At 37.2% G+C, this 16,871-nt stretch overlaps 2 protein-coding genes across 2 annotated transcripts in view; both read right to left on the bottom strand.

The window, feature by feature from the left end:
- Window positions 1-1,688: 1,688 nt before the first annotated feature.
- On the bottom strand, window positions 1,689-8,021 carry LOC121326709 (putative methyltransferase NSUN7). The gene is made up of 3 exons (XM_041270155.1): window positions 7,996-8,021; window positions 7,196-7,319; window positions 1,689-2,318 (listed from the first exon to the last, which is right to left on the bottom strand). The coding sequence occupies exons 1-3, from the start codon at window positions 8,019-8,021 to the stop codon at window positions 1,689-1,691; spliced, it is 780 nt and encodes a 259-aa protein (XP_041126089.1).
- Window positions 8,022-8,185: 164 nt separating this feature from the next.
- The window catches only part of LOC121326648 (putative methyltransferase NSUN7), a 30,338-nt gene continuing 21,652 nt past the window's right edge, over window positions 8,186-16,871 (bottom strand). Inside the window, exons 9-10 of the mRNA XM_041270023.1 lie at window positions 8,669-8,786; window positions 8,186-8,189 (exon numbers count right to left, since the gene is read on the bottom strand). Coding sequence (XP_041125957.1) covers window positions 8,186-8,189; window positions 8,669-8,786 — 122 coding nt within the window. The remainder of the gene's footprint in view (window positions 8,190-8,668; window positions 8,787-16,871) is intronic.

The following is a 16,871-nucleotide window of genomic DNA, read 5'->3' as shown; positions in this document are numbered from 1 at the left end:
ATATTGAATGTTGAATCATTTGTGGATAAATAAATTGTTGAAAAAGTATCATGTTTTTTGTCATTTGTTTAATCAGGTTATCTTTATCTATTATTAGGACTTAGATTAAGATCTAAACATTTTAGGTGTGAAATATGTGAAAATCCTAAGCGGTTCACAAACTTTTTCTCGTCACTGTGTGTGTGTGTGTAATTTACAACTTGACATTATTTCTAAGGCAAATGATACATTTCACTTTATGATTATAATCCAGAAATAAAAGCAAAAAATCTACATTAATAAAACATGCATGGTGAGATAACATATGATTTATACATCAAACATACAAGCAGTGTACAATAACAGGTAACTTACAGTAACTAGATACAAATGTATAAAATTTACATGCAGGTAAAACCTACACACTCAAGATGATTTACGCAGGTCATTTTGTTGCGTTTGGTACATGGAATAGAACGTTTCTTCCCTGTAAAGGTGACATTGTTTTCTATACAGAACTACTGTAAGTAGCATTTAGTTACTGTTGCAGATAATACATTACAAATTGTTATTTTGAACATCAGCATTAAGGCTAGACTCCCTAATTTTAATAGGAACAAAAATAAAGTTCCTAATACTCACAAGGACTACCAACATGACAAAATGGAGCGGTAATTTTGACCATTCTCTTTCCAAACAGACAGAACCAACACGTTTTGTTTTGCATGTTTTATGGTACAATGTAATTCCTACACCAAGAAAGAGATACAGAAAGTATTATTTTAAAGAATTACCTGTGATTTCATCCCGTGTTAGGGAGTGGGGTTCATGGCCTTTGCTGAAGAGGGATCTCAACTACTTATTCATTTTATACATTGTTTTTCTTTTTTTTTTTATTATTAGATGTACTTCATTACAACAAAATATGTTATACTAGGTTATTTAGCTTTGACCAGTTTATCAGATTTGGAGAAGTTATTTATATTTAAGGAAAAGTTTTGTGTAATTGGGAAGTAATACCTGTATTATCACAGTGACAGTTTAGTTATAAGTGCCATTTTCACAATGACGACTCCTCAGTATTGTGCTCTTTACTATGGTCATACTGTGCTCACATCTAATTGCTTTGAATTTATCTGTCTGACTTGTACCAAGTCTGAAAGCCTAACCCTAAATCTGTACTGGAGAGATCATCACACGTTCTGTTACTTCAATATTTCACTGTAATTTTCCTTTCCACCACGTAACCGGAAATTGTGTGCTTGAGCTTCAAGCAGAAAATGACACCGCTCCCAGTTCTCAGTTGTGTCAGGGATGTTAAAAGTCATGGAAAACACAGATTATTGTATTAAAGCATTGTAACACATTTACTTTTAGCTAATTTTGTTATATTTATGTCTCATTGTCTACCCCCCTTCTAGATGAAGCCTGGTATAAACTTTACAATTAGTGACCTAATATATACAATAGATATGGCCTTGTGGCTGGTGTTTGAGATTTGGTCTCATGAAACACAAGCTGTGCTTCGAACTTCAGTAACCATTAAACATGAAGTTCATGTATCCACCCCCTTGTAATATTTACTTTTTATAATGTAAATAAAATATATATATATATATATATATATATATATATATATATATATATATATATATATATATAGATAGATAGATAGATAGATAATTTTACTAATCTAAATCTATAGTCACTCATAACCACGGTCGGGAGGGCTTGGCAGGTGAAGTTGGAGTGCCACTATGTTTGCTCATTTTTGTAGAAGATGTCAGTGTTAGTAAGCTCCTTGGAAGACTGTGTCTACCCTTCCAAAGAAAATATGAGAGATGAGGGGGGCTTTTGCTGTTACACCCATAGGAACTGTTAGAACAAGGAATCACTGGAGGGAGGATCATCTCCACTGGCTTCAGTACAGACATTTCTTCATGTTTTGGCCTTGCAACACTAGAGCGATGACGTTCATAATGCCGTTCTGTGGCTGAACTTCTAGAAATAATCTTTTTCACTGGACTCATCTTTGACATGGAAGGAGTGGCCTTGGGGAGTCTCTTTGGTGGATTAGAAATGCATGTCTTGCTCTCCCTGAACAAGGAACTATTGCTACTGTAAGGCTTTATTACAATGTTAGTGGCCTCTTTACTCTCTTTTTTCAAGAACTCTGTGATTCTGTCCTGGATTCCACTGCTTGCAATGGTTGTCTGTGTTGCTGGCTTGGATTTCCTCCTTTCTTTCTTTGCTGGTTTAATTGTTTTGATACCGTCCAAGAGCCCCTTTGCTGCAGCTCGAGCCAAAACATCTTTGACTGAGACTGTCCCAGAAGGATCCTGCTAAACAAATACATAATTAGAAAACGATTGAGTGCAAACAGTCAATCAGATTCCAGATCTAGCTGGCTTCTGTTTTGCACAGATGTCCGATGGAGCGTTGAAGTGCTTAACTGTGAATTACATTTTAAAGTCAATCCACACATAAATACCGTATTTTTCCCTTAACATTGTAATCTACAACTAATCTGATAACATAAAAAGCTACTTAAACATACTTTCTGATGCTGGTCTAGAGACAAGGGAAACCATGTCTGTGACAGGACACCATAATGAAGGCTCAATTCGCAGCTACTAGACAGCAAATCAACAGGGAAGACACGATTGGTCCACAATTCTGTCATCGGCTGGATCCAAACAACACCCGCTTACAGCTCGGTTCGCATAACTCCAGTAGCGGTCATCTACCAAACGGTACTCACATCGCATCACTTAAATATAGAATTTGTTATGTAAACCAAAAACAAAGCATCCCCTATGACATAAAAAAGAGCATTCACTCGCTGTGCATCCTTGTGGATATACACACAGCAAACTGTTATTGAGTTCAGTCAACATATCCAAGATTCTAGCATGTTGGTTAAAAGAAGAACTTATTTTCTTTGTTCATTAGTGTGTTAAATAGTAGTACACCATCCACTCGATATATTGCCGGTGTCGGGTTCCAAAATAAATCCGCTATATATCGAGAGCAGCGATATAGCGAGAAACCCATAATTAGGGGTGGGTGTATATTAAATGTAAAGCTTTTTTTGTTATGATGTTGATAATATAGGACCTTTTATCTGATTTCCCTAGAATTATGGAGTTAAAGCCTGATTACATTTGTTTTTGAAAATTCAATACATAACCATTTTTTTAAACTTGAAATTCAGATGCCCATACTATACCACCCTAAATAATTGTTGCTAAGGAATATACAAATAATTGAATGTGTCATTATGATAAATGAATGAGTGGTTTTCAAGATACAGGTAAAAATGTGACACAAAGACAAAACAGATAGATAGGCAACTCCAGTATAACACTGCCAGGCAGCCATTCTGAAAACAATAGGCACTCACGAATGGCATGCTTAACTATAATTGGAAAGATCCACCGTGCAAAGCATAAATAATGACTTTGTCAGTATCCTGGGTCAGATGCAGTAATAGATCCATGCATTTAATGTTCAATAAATAATACAAATAAAACATGATCAATCTTAAAAAAATCTTCCCAGCACATGGAAAAAGTAACAAAGAGATTCATGACCACAAAGCCTCTGTGTTCTTAATATATCTGACTGAATAAGACAACGAGGCAGGTTAGCTTTCTGTGGAGAAAAGATGACCGTGTGCAGGCTTCTCCTTCTCCTGTCCATCTGTCATAGTTCAAAGCACCCAAGAAAACTTGAGAACCAAATACCTGCACATCGACATTCTGCAATTCAGCTCAGATTTATCAACAGCATGTCTCCTTATACCCCAGGATCGCACTATACTCAACAACTTGTGACAAAAAGGTGCTCAACGTGTTACACATAACTGGACAAATTGCTAACTAGAAATATTCAAACCTGGAAAGTGTGTCATGCATGAATACAGTATTTCCACTTCCACTATATCTTAACTAAGGTAAAATACATCAACAGCGGGGGGTTAACACAGTTCACTTCCAGGTAAATTAAGACTAAAAAGCTTTTAGTGGATTTTCTGGGCGGTTGATTGGACTTGCTTGTCCAGACCTACAATTTCAAAATGTAGGGAAAGTAGCAGCAATGCAATGCACAATAGCCATATCCCTCTGAGGTATTCTATTTAGAAGTGGGAAAATGAGATTAAATATGTGGTTAAGGAACATGGCTCTTTCACATTGCAGCTTGGGTATTAAGTGGATTTTATTTTTTGATCACAGTCTTAATTTGCACTTCATTGATTTATTGTGGTACTGTAGGTTAGATCCTTAAACTCAAAGCTATGACACATTATCACATACAGTTCACATTGGATTCGCCTGACATAAAGGCATCTGCCAAGTAAATAAATAATAATAATAATAACATTTAATTCAGAATTATTAATAACAGCATATTTTCAATGTGTGTAGTTATTTGTGTTATCTGCTCTTAAATACAATACTCTCTTAAGGCAAACACATTATCTGCAAAATATAACAACATACAGTCGAGAGACTTGTGTCTAGTACAGGTACTGATTGACAGCACATCAAACATGACAAATAAAGTCTATAAACTCTAGCCTACTGAAATCTGATGGTCAGTATTGGTTAAAGGTATGAAAAAACTACAAACATAATCTAAACAAGAGAATCCTTGTGTTACTTTTTAATAAAGTACATTTGTATGCAATTAGCTAACCTAACGTGTGTGCCATAATTTTAATGCTACAAGTAAAAATAGACACGTTCATTTTTATATCTCACTTTCATTCATTTTCCTGGTGATTTGAGATGTCCAGGTATGTAAACCTCTCAAAAATCAATATATAACATGTGTAAGTGTCTGCTTAACAATGTTATAATGTATTTATGCTTGTACACAACATTCACAGTGGAAATATCTGCAAACTGTAATTCTAAAGGGTACAAAGCAGACGCTGTACTGCAAATCTGTGAATCGCATGTGTGTATCAGAAAAACCATTTCGATATTGCAATGAAATATTATAAACATTATATTAACTGATGAGCAATTTTTTCAATAGGCTCATCCAGTTGATATTGTGATTCAGGAAACACGCGCTCATTAATACCAGCAACGGAGCACTACCCCAGCTTGAGCTGTCAAACTGTCAAACAGCAACACATCTCCACAATTCAAACAGCAACACCTCTCCACAATTCAAACAGCAACACCTCTCCACAATTCAAACAGCAGCACCTCTCCACAATTCAAACAGCAGTACTTTTCCACAATTCAAACAGCAGCACCTTTCCACAATTCAAACAGCACCACCTTTCCACAATTCAAACAGCAGCACCTCTCCAATATTCAAACAGCAGCACCTCTCCACAATTCAAACAGCAGCACCTCTCCACAATTCTCTAGTGTGTACTTGATAAAGAACCCCTCAGAGCCCATCACGTCCAGTGAAAATCAGGTAATCTTTAAATTTGAATCTACACTTTAAAGTGGAGCTCAGCACAGGGTCTTATTTATACACCTTCCCACCGCAAATTGTCCCATTGCAGTTTGTTGGAAAACATGGATCGAGAATTGATTAGGAGTTTGCTACGCATGTGGACTGGCAGAGCTATACTGGTGTTCTTTTCTGAAAAGAGACTAATATTGCAGATAGCAGACTGTTTGGTTCAAATTGCATGTACTGCTTACAATTGATAGAAACATTGCGTCTACAAGTTTCTTGCCCAGCATTGACTGCAAGCTAACGAGATAACAATGCTGTGGACTAGAAGGGAAGAGGCTCTAAAGACTTCAGAGAGATAGAAAGAGATAATGCCACTTGGATCAAAGGGGGTCGCAAGAAGATAACAAAAATTACTTCACAGTTATACTGCAATTGTTGCAGGACCTTTTTGATGAGGGGAAATCCCCCTCCACGTTAAAGGTCTGTCTGGCAGCTGTATAGATTGACTCTCTCTCCACTTCTGGCAGGGCAGTTTCTGAAAGGGGCTCGATGGTTTTGGCTGCCTATGAAGAGCACTGTCCCTCAATGGAGGCTAAACATGGTGCTTAATGCACTCATGAAACCTCTATTTGAGCCCTTCCATTTAGCTGAGCTGAAAATTGTACCATTTAAAGCGACTTTCTTGCTTGCTAGCACCTCCACAAAGCGGGTGAGTGAGATGCAGACATTATCTATCGCGAAAGCCTGCTTATTTATTTATTTAATTCCCGAAGACTATCTTGCTTTCCATGTTAACCAGTCTGTGGAAGTGGAGGCTTTCCATCCACCTCCTTCCCAGTCTGACAGGGAACGACAGCTCCAGATGCTCTGTCCAGTTTGGGCCCTGATGTATTATGCTGACAGGACAAAAAGTTGGAGGCAGTCTGAACAATTTGTCTGCTATGGGGCAAAATCCTGTGGTCAAGCCCTGTCTAAGCAGCAGCTGTCCAAATGGATAGCAGACATGGTCAGGACTGCACATGAGCTGGCCAACTTGCCCCGTCCAGAAAAGCTCACTGCCCATTCCACTAGGGGCCTTGCAACGTCATGGGCTTCATTCCATGGTGTCTCTGTCAAGGACATTTGCAACGTAGCGGCGTGGGTTACCCCCCATACCTAAATGTTGTGGATCCTCAAAACCCTGGTTTTGGAACTAGTGTGTTAAGGGTGGCTTCTCCCTCAATTTTTCACCTCAGCTACTTGTTACTGGGGTTGTAAACGGTAACGCACATAGCAGCCTCTTGGCTTAGCCTTGTAGCATTCCGGTCGTTCTGGCCCTTGAGATGGCTTGTTTACACTCACCCATTCGGTAATGGTTATGTTTTGTACTTGAAAGGGAACGTTAGGTTATTATAATAAGCGTGGTTCCCTGAAATAGAAATGTAACCATTAACCTTCAAGGTCGCTGCGTCCATTATTCGCAGCAGACTTGAAGGAAAAATGATGCTGAGATCTTTGACTGTAGTACTTTTGATCCCTCGGGGGCGGGGTCACGACTGTCACAGGCTCAAAGAGCAGCTTTGGTATAAAGTATTCAGGATTTGGGACTTTAGGAGGTTAATGCCCATTCAGTAATGGTTACATTTCTATTTCAGGAAACCAGGTTTATGATACGTTGTATTTAGTTCTGCCAGTTCTAACACAGAAGTAATAAAAAGGTTGGCATATCGATGTTGCTTGAACTGCTTTACCTCATTAATACAAAGCATGTTGTATATATTTCACTTTTTTTAATTTAAATTTTACTCACCTCTCTTGTCAGCACGGCAACAAAGCAGCCGTTGTTTATCTCGGACGGTTCCAGTTTGAAACATTTTTCACTTGCGTTTTTGATTTCCAAACTGCTGCAGAGAGGCAGAACTGGGGGACTGAGTCTGCAGAATGTATCATAGATACAAATCATCACTGACATACTGTGCACAACAATATCAGGTGATGCAAATCCCCAAACCCATACTGTTTATTATTATTATTATTATTATTATTATTATTATTATTATTATTATTATTATTATTATTAGCTAGTAGTAGTAGTATTACTATTATTATTACAGGCACTGACGTCATACACATGTGATTATATGTTAAATATACCAGCAAAAGAGCAACAATCAAGTTTTGCCGTAAACAGTGGCATTTTTATTTTATTTATAAAAACAAATTTGTTTTGTTAATCACTGACAGGGTTATATATATATATATATATATATATATATATATATATATATATATATATATAATATGAGGGAATAAGCTACCAGGAACATTTTACAACACCAGTTAATTCCTTGAATTTCATCAAAAAGAGAGGCTGTAAAAAGCTTAATTAACATTGAGTTGTAGTTTATCCTGATGGAGTATAGACTGACTAAACAGACCAGTGGTGCGCAAAGTGTGGGGCATGCCCCCCTGGGGGTGCAGACAGTCAGTAAGGGGGGCACAACTATGACTAAAGAGGTAGTTCTGTATTTTTTTTTTTTTTTTTTTTTAAGAAGGATAGAGAACTTTAAATAAATACATACATGCCAGCTGATTAGTCCAAGATCTTACCTTTCAAATGAGCCTTTGACGATCATTAGGACTTGTAGAACCGGAGAAATTATGTTTCAAGTGGCAAGTGCGCCAAGTGTAAAAAAAAAAAAAAAAAAAAAACACAACTATTTTAACTGGTGTTTTTTTTCCAGGATTGAATGTAAACAGTGTATTTTTTCCTAGATTTGACAAAAAAAAAAGTCCAGATTTAGCTAAAAAATTTTAAACTTGTACAAAATTTTGGCATTGTATGCAGAGGAGGTGGGCTCTCACAGTGTAAGGGCAGCTCTGTAGCATACAATTCCAAATCAAACGCTTTAGTGGGTGGGGGCTCCTTTGCATGTTAGCTTCAGATTTAGCTGGCAAAAGAAATATTTATTTTGTGAAAGCACAGATTTATTTTTTCAGATTTAATTGCTGAACGATAATGTTTTTCAGATTTATCTGTTAGGTAAATGTTGACTGGCCAAGTGTAAAAAAATAAAAGATTTATAGACTGATTTTAAATGTTGAATTTGTGGCACTAAAATGTATGCTAAGAAAAGGGGGAGGCATATAAAAAGTTTGCGCACCACTGAAAGTTTGTTGAAGGAAACAAAGGAATATAACAAATACTCAAAAGCAGAGATCTTTAAAGAGGTATGCAATAATTCCAGCAGCATTACTTGGGAAACATTTCTGTATTCCATACCTGTACGGCTGTACTTGGTTTCCCTCAACTTTATGCTCCAGTGCTTTTTTCACCACATTTTCATTCTCCTCTGGGTAAATTGAAGATGTGCAGTACACCACAGCCTGCACCTTGGGAACTATGGAACAGATAAATTAACAAAAAAGTATAAACATATGGTTTTTTTTTTATTATTGTGTTAGGATGTCTCTAAGAAATGCAATTTCCTGTCCTTCAGTGCCATTATTACTGCTCCCCTTGCAGTTGAACTTTCATTTATTTCAAACCCATGTTAGTTTACACGTCTTGGCTTCTCGCAGTTTTAATTCAGATTTTCATAATTGGCTTTTAAGTCATTAATTTTATAATGCTTGGTTTTTATTAGTTCAGTTTTAGTTTAAATTAATTCTGTTCAGCAAGACTACCTTATTTAAATCTTTGTCACTAAAAGACATGGGTAAATAGTAATTACAGAAGAATATTTAATTAATATTATTTCAAGTCCATTTCAAATTACTCTGATTAAATTTATGATGAACTAAATCTAGGCAAGGGAAACGGTTTTACAATTCCATATCACAACTGCTTAAGCATGAAAATGTATTGGGTGCTCAAGGGTTTTTCCTTTTAAAATGCCTACTCATGTGAACGTCTAGTGTGGCATCTTTTCAGATACAATGTTTACACCCTCAATGACAATTTGTAAATGATCAAGTCTAAACTTGTCTAGTACAGCTACCTTAACGTGTTAGCTTTCACTATCAGAAGCTTGTAAAGCTATACTACTACCAAAGTGCCAGATGGGTAGTTCTTTGCTTTGCATTTCACATATCCTTAAGTATGATGTAGCAATATTATTGCTTATTTCTCTTTAATTTCTTTTTTGTTGTTGTTATAGTCTAAAAAAAGGTAAACTTGTATACGCCAGTAAACAATCAAATACTGGACAACATTCTACATCAAAATAAACAAAAGTATTAGTCACAGTTGATTTTTTAAATAGATATTTTCGTGAAGGTTATTTTATTTGCTGTACTGTATTGTAATCCTGCTGTGTGGAAAACAATTGCTGTAGGTCTGTGAAAAGCTTTGTGATTTGAACTCACTGTAGGAATGCAGACAGCAGTGGCTGACAAAATGCAGATATAAAATTAAACACGTCATAGATTAACCTTTCATTATTTTATGTTCAATGCTACTAAATAAAATAAATAAATCTCTTTGCGAACACTAATAACCTTAAACATCGATAAACCCCACAAAATCTGACAGGTTACTCAAACTGACTTAGTTTAAAAATTGTATCTAATAAAAAAGAACAAGAACCAATTTGTAAAACATTTTACATTCTAAATGTAAGTTGTTTTGTGTAAATTTGTACTACTGCAGTTTCCAGGGCATGTGTGGAAATAAGACACTCATGAGTCTCAAAGGTGTTCTTTCCTGGTAAAGGTCAGAAGCACAGTAACTCCTGCCCATCAACAAGAATCCCATTATAAAAGACAATTACTTTGGACCAGTACTGTCGTTCTCTCATTTGGCCCCTTACAATTAACCTAGTTAAACTTGCCATATTATTTATCCCCCACGGAGCACACTTCTTTAAATTATAACTGATTCTATTTTATGACCCCAGGAATATAGATTTGATTATATATTCTCCTCAGACCATCAATGTGAAAATATGATGGGTTCTATTTTTTTCAAAGCAATCCTAAAAAATATAATGATTTTTGGTGGTGCTCCAACCACAAAAGAAATTCTCAAGCAATTACTTTTAAAGCAGCACAGAAAATCAGCTTCCGTCTAGTAAACCTTAATCTTATCACCTTGGAAGATAGTGTCTTGAAAATGTATGAACGTAAGCTGCATAGGCTGCTGCACTTGTGATGTTATCTGTCAAAATCAATAACTGATACGTTTTACCAACATCTCTAGTTCTTACTCATAAATTGTTTAAAAAGAGTGGACATTTATGAGTTTCGAACTTGTATTACTAGAAGCAGAAGGTCAAGGCACAAAGCAGATTCCACTGCATGAGTGTATCCTCCCACTAAACTTCTGTAAGAACTTCAGCCACGAAACAAGGAGATCACCCCATGTCCTTTACAAGGCTATGGCTAGACTATTTACTGTCAATGCACTGTTCATTAAAGCTGCTGCTTTTACAAGGAATGTTGGGATTATTTTATCTATAAATCACTTGTTCTTTTTTCCTGTAAATACTGTCTTTTATGACCCAGTGACTTTAAAGGTTAAACAAATCCAGTAACCTCTGGAGTCTGGACAGAGGAACAAGAACTTTGAGCACAACAAAGGTTCACAGCAACCAGCAGAGTTTAGGAGGTAATTTATCAAGTGCTGTGCTTTAACTGCCATGGACAATACTAGCATTTTCGCAGCTTTTTTTTTTAATGATCTCATTTTAAAACTAAAATGTATGTCAACATGCATTCTTTAAATATGGGCCAGTTTGCCCAAATGAATTTAATTATTTTTATAACAACGATGACGTAAGCGTGCACGCTGCGCTTGTAGCATATGCGGCGTGCTACGGAGCAGCATCCACTTTTTAGAAAACAATGACAAAGTTTGCCGTCCACACTTGTAAGAAAAAATCATCCAGATGCGTATCACAGAGTTCTTCACTGGAAATAATTTGTAGTGATGCAGCTGTACTGTACATTACTGCACTTGCATTACTTTTTTGCACCTTTTTTTATTACATTCATAGGTTTTGATAATTTTTTTTTTATTAGAGTAACAAGTTGTCTTAACGATTTTTAATCGCATACACTCGTTTGTTTTGATTACTGTACTGGTGATTGGGAGACATTTTCAATATCAGGCTATCGTGTGGGATCACTTACTGTGGTCGAATCCTGTAACACAAACGCGCCCGTTCTCAGTGGTGGCGATTGTAGCTGGTAAATCAAGTCCCATCTTATAGAGCAGTGGTTCTTAACTTTTTTGTTCGTGGACTGCCTGGATTTAAGCCCACTAAATCAAGGAGCATCTCTATAATTAAAGGTAAAGTAGTAGATAAAAGGTTCAACATCACTGGTGAGGCAACACCAACAGTGTCCGAGAAGCCAGTGAAAAGTCTAGGGAGATGGTACGATGGGGATCTAAAGGGCACATTTCGTGTGGGGGAAGTTAGACAACAAGCAGTGGAAGGGTTGGAGAGCATAGACAGCAGCGCTTTACCAGGCAAACTGAAACTCTGGTGCTTTTAGTTTGATGTATTGCCAAGACTGCTGTGGCCACTGACTGTGTACGAGGTTTCCTTGACAACAGTTGAAAAGCTAGAAGCTTTAATCAGTTCATACGTCAGGAAATGGTTGGGAGTTCCACGCTGCCTCAGCAGAGTGGGACTTAATGGTAAAGGAATACTGCAGCTACCAATCTCTGCTCTAAACAAGGAGTTTAAGTGTGCCAAAGTCTGACTGGTAATGACATTAGTAGATTCACGTGACAAATGCGTAAGGGAGGCAGCACCTGTGTTGAAAACTGGAAGAAAATGGACGGCAAAGAAAACTGTGGAAAATGCTAAGGCTGCCCTTCAAATAGGAGATATTATGGGGCAAGTTCAGCATGGAAAAGGAGGTTTTGGTCTCAGTTCAGCTCCTCCTACATGGCACAAGGCAACCCCAGCTCAACAGAGGAAGCTGGTAGTCAATGAGTTGCAAAAGCAGGAGGAGAGGATCAGGTGTGTAAAGGCAATTTCCAGGCCAAGCAGGGAGAATGAATGAGATGGGAGAGTGTGGAACAACGCAAGATCGGCTGGCAAGACCTATGGACAATGGAACAGAGCAGGATCAGTTTCCTCATCAGATCAGCATATAATGTTCTCCCGTCACCACAGAACCTAAACCTCTGGGTGAGTAAGGATCCCTCATGTCCTTTGTGTTCATCACCTGCAACATTAAGGCACATTTTGACAGGATGTAAGGTGGGTCTTAGACAAGGACTGTTTACTTGGCGCCATGACCAGGTGCTGCGATGTTTGGCCTTAGCATTGGAAGACAAGTGTAACCTGACCAATAAGTTGCCATCAGTTCCATCAAAGCATTACACACAAAAGGAGAGCAACCACCAAGAAAAGGTGTTAAAACCAAGCCTCGCCCAGGACAACTGGAAGCTGCTAGAGACTGGAAAATTCTGGCAGTTGTTGGTCAACGGCTTATTTTTCCACCTGAGATTGCCACCACTAACCTTCGACCAGACATTGTCTTGTGGTCTGGATCAGCATGCCTTGTTCATCTGGTAGAGTTAACAGTGCCATGAAGATGCTGTGGATGAGGCATATGAGAGGAAGAAACTTCGGTATGCTCAACTAGCTGCTGAAGCGGAACAACGCGGATGGAGAGTCCAAGTTTACCCAGTGGAGGTGGGCTGTCGAGGATTTGTGGCACACTCTACAACCCGGTTTCTCAGAGATGTCGGGTTCAGTGGCCAATAGTGAAAAACTTATCTGAAGCATCAGAACGGAGCAGCAACTGGCTGTGGTTGAGATGGAAAGATTCTGGATGGGAATCTCAAGCACAATAAAAAGAAAGCAACGCTGATGTACAGGTAAGTAAGCAGGGCTGAGCTGAGAGGAGGATGGAGGGGGGTGATACTGGAACATCAGAATCACCTTTGAGCCCTCTTGAGGTGTCGTGGGCTAGTCAACGAAACACTAAGGATGGAAGGTGCCCACTTGAAGACCCCAGAGATGTACCCTACTTAGCTCAATCCAGACGGTTGTCATGCTGATGCGCTTGGGAGACCACAGTGGGTTGATCCCCGGAGCCAGCATCGCAGCCGGTGTGTGTGTGCTGATGCACTGGGGAGGCGAAATGAGCTGATCCCTGGAGCCAGTATTACACCTCAGCAATCAACACCAGACAGAAGGATATCTACATCAGATGGAAAACAACGCAAATGGATGGAGATGCAGATGGATCACATTAGTTTACTGCAAAGCTACGTCTTAGTTGGTGCTTATCTTGGTGAGAGCCAAGTTCAAATCAGCATGGAGTTCAACATCTACTCTCATGTAATGGAAACCAATCTTCAATGTGTAATTCGGCTAGTCAAGAGTAAGCTACTCCGTCTTGTTATGTTAGCCTCTGTGCTGGTCTCAATCACTCCATAAACAGTGCTGACATCAACTCAATGATAACCTGTTATTGCAATTATTTAAAAATGACAATAAAGTATTTTTGTAATGGGTGGATAGTGAAATTTGTCTTTGCCTCCTTTTCTGTATCTTTTATCTGGCATTTTAAATGCTTCGTCACTAACAATGAGGCAAACATTGCAGTTATGTCAGCTCTGTTTACGGAGTGATTGAGACGGAGGCATCATTCATTAATTAAATTACAATAAATGGAAATGTTGAAAACCTCCAGTTTAATGTTTACAACAAATAGAAGCTTGTTAGAGGGACTGCTTTTTCTGCAAAATGGAAGAATATACAATGAAATTGTTCGTTTTCTAAAAATAAATAAATAAATAAATAAATAATAATAATCTTTATTCATAGCGCGCCTTTCATGCCGCAAGGTTCAAGTACACAAGACAGATATTACATTTTTGTGATTGTTTACTGTTTTTGTTATGTGTGCATTTTCCTATAAGCAAGATAAAATATATATATATATATATATATATATATATATATACGCTACACCGAATGCGAATAAGGATATTACTTTATTTTGTCATGTTAAAAACAAAAACAAAACAAATAAAAACAAAAAAAAAAAAAATAATCAGAAAATATAACAAAATGTTTTTATGTTTTTTTTTTTTAATTGTATCTGTTTTATAAGCGGGATAACACACTTCACTCTAGTAAAGAATATATTTTAGGCATTCCAAAACTATATAGACCTTTTTTTAACTTGGAGATATTCTCCATGTGTGCATTTTCTTCCTGCTTCTGTAGGTCAGATTTTAAGGTCTCAGATTTTGGGTTTGCATTGGGATCTATAAACGATGCTGCCGCTTCCTTTCAGTAATTATGTAACCTTTCCATGTACCACGTGAAGGGAGACTGAGAACCATTATATAGAAGATTTATTTTTCTTTCATGGCACTAACACAGTACTTACTGCTCACAGTATTTATGAAATACGACACATCCTCCAAGGACCAAGGGACCAGAGTACTCAAAACTGCAGTAACCCCGCCTGTGCTAGTGCACAATTCTATAAAAATAATTTGCTAAAAAGCTGAACATGGAATCATCACATTTGGCTGAATAGAAAGTGTTGGAAAACATGGATTGAGAATTGATTAGGGGTTTGCTACGCATGTGGACTAGCAGAGCTATACTGGTGTTCTTTTCTGAAAAGAGAATAATATTGCAGATAGCAGACTGTTTGGTTCAAATTGCATGTACTGCTAACCACTGATAGAGACGATGCGTCTACAAACTGCCCAACAATGACTGCAAGCTAATGAGATAACAATGCTGTGGACTAGAAGGGAACAGGCTCTAGACTTCAGAGAGATCAAAAGAGATAATCCCACTGGCATCAAAGGGGGTCGCAAGGAGATAACAAAAGGCAGATGTATGGACCTTTTGTCTCCAGGAGTGTGAAGAATGCACTGAGTTCAGAGGTTGTCACATTAGACTACACACACACACACACACATACATACAGACACACACACACACACACTAAATTAACAGAATAAAGTGTTGTACCTTGACCATTGGTTAAGTGTAAGAGAAAGGGGAGGTGGACCATCTATACAGAAGGGTATTTAATGTCATGCAAACATTGTAATTTGGAGTGTTGTTTGTCCTGTACCTGGGACCAGACTCCCTGCATATTTCAATAAACCTGGCAACTGATTGAAGAAAAGGACTCTGTGCATTTTCTTGAATCTACTTACTCACCATCTATTTTTTGTAAGTTACTTCAGAAAGTGACTTGCATTTTTAAAAATAATTTTCTTGCAAGTCATCGCTGGTTGAGTGGCTACAGATTGCAAATGACAGGGAAGGTTTTTATTCCCTTACCAGGCTGCTTCTTCAGCCAGCCTGCCAGGAATATGCTGACACCCATTTGTCTAATCCAACATGTACCATTTCAAAGTTGAGTTTGTTATAAAAAAATAAAAAAAATGTTATACTGGTAATCCAAAAAAATAAAATAAAAAAGTTTGCTTAGTAATGTCCTTAAATAATGTCCAAGTTAGTCAATAAGTGGATCTGTCCATACATCAGCACATATTCCAGTCTACAGTAGCATTTAACACATATACTGTGTACTCTGCTTGTTGCAATATTCAATTTGCATTCCTACCAATGAGATTTACTTGACAGACTGATTTACTAACAGTACAGAACTAAACAGAATAATTCATCTTTATATCGACTCACTCACTATACTGTCTTTATCTTTGTGATTGTGTTCCTCTAGATATTTTATAAAGTTAATTTAAGAAATATTTCTGAAAATATCCCTATAAACCATAACAATGAAAACAAACATTTGAAAGCTGATATGCACAACATCTTAATTAACTACAGCCACAGCCAAAAGTTTAGCATCACCTGAGACATAATTTAAAAAAAAAAAATCTATGAACATAATTTAGATCTTTTATTTAACATAATGTAACCAAAGAAATTATTTCATTTTTTTTTGTTAAGTGTAAGGAAAACTACAAAGCAGTATGTAATTCAATATGTTAACGTAACATTATTCAGCAGGTTTCATTCAACTTTATGAAGTAAAATGAGCTCATTCTATAGGGGGATTCAAAACTTTTGACCATAGCTGTAGACAGCTACTTGTTTTGACATGTATTAATAACTAACAGAAATTATAAGCAAGACATTCATTAACATCATGTTTTTAATTCACATATAACAGCTCTACACAAATGTTTTGAGGTTAAGACATAAAAAATGAATAGGTCTGCTAAACTCTTCATTATCTCCAGATTTTTAGAGTGAACGCATCTAGTACATTGAATGATGTATTCTGGTATCTGCAGCAACGCTTTTGTTTTCTGTGCCACGGTAAAAATGGCACACAACAGTACAGTGATAGATTAGGGCAGGAAATCATAAATCCCTAGCAACACACTGTGTATATGTGTGTGTGTGTGTGTGTGTGTATATATATATTGCACATTACACTGTAAGAAAGATGGTTTCTAACATGTAGTTTAAACATACAGGTTATATTTTCTGGTGTAGGTACTTCCTTCAGTAGGT

The sequence above is a fragment of the Polyodon spathula genome, chromosome 1, assembly GCF_017654505.1.
Source record: "Polyodon spathula isolate WHYD16114869_AA chromosome 1, ASM1765450v1, whole genome shotgun sequence".
Lineage (NCBI taxonomy): Eukaryota > Metazoa > Chordata > Actinopteri > Acipenseriformes > Polyodontidae > Polyodon > Polyodon spathula.
This window is presented reverse-complemented; position numbering and strand designations above follow the sequence as displayed.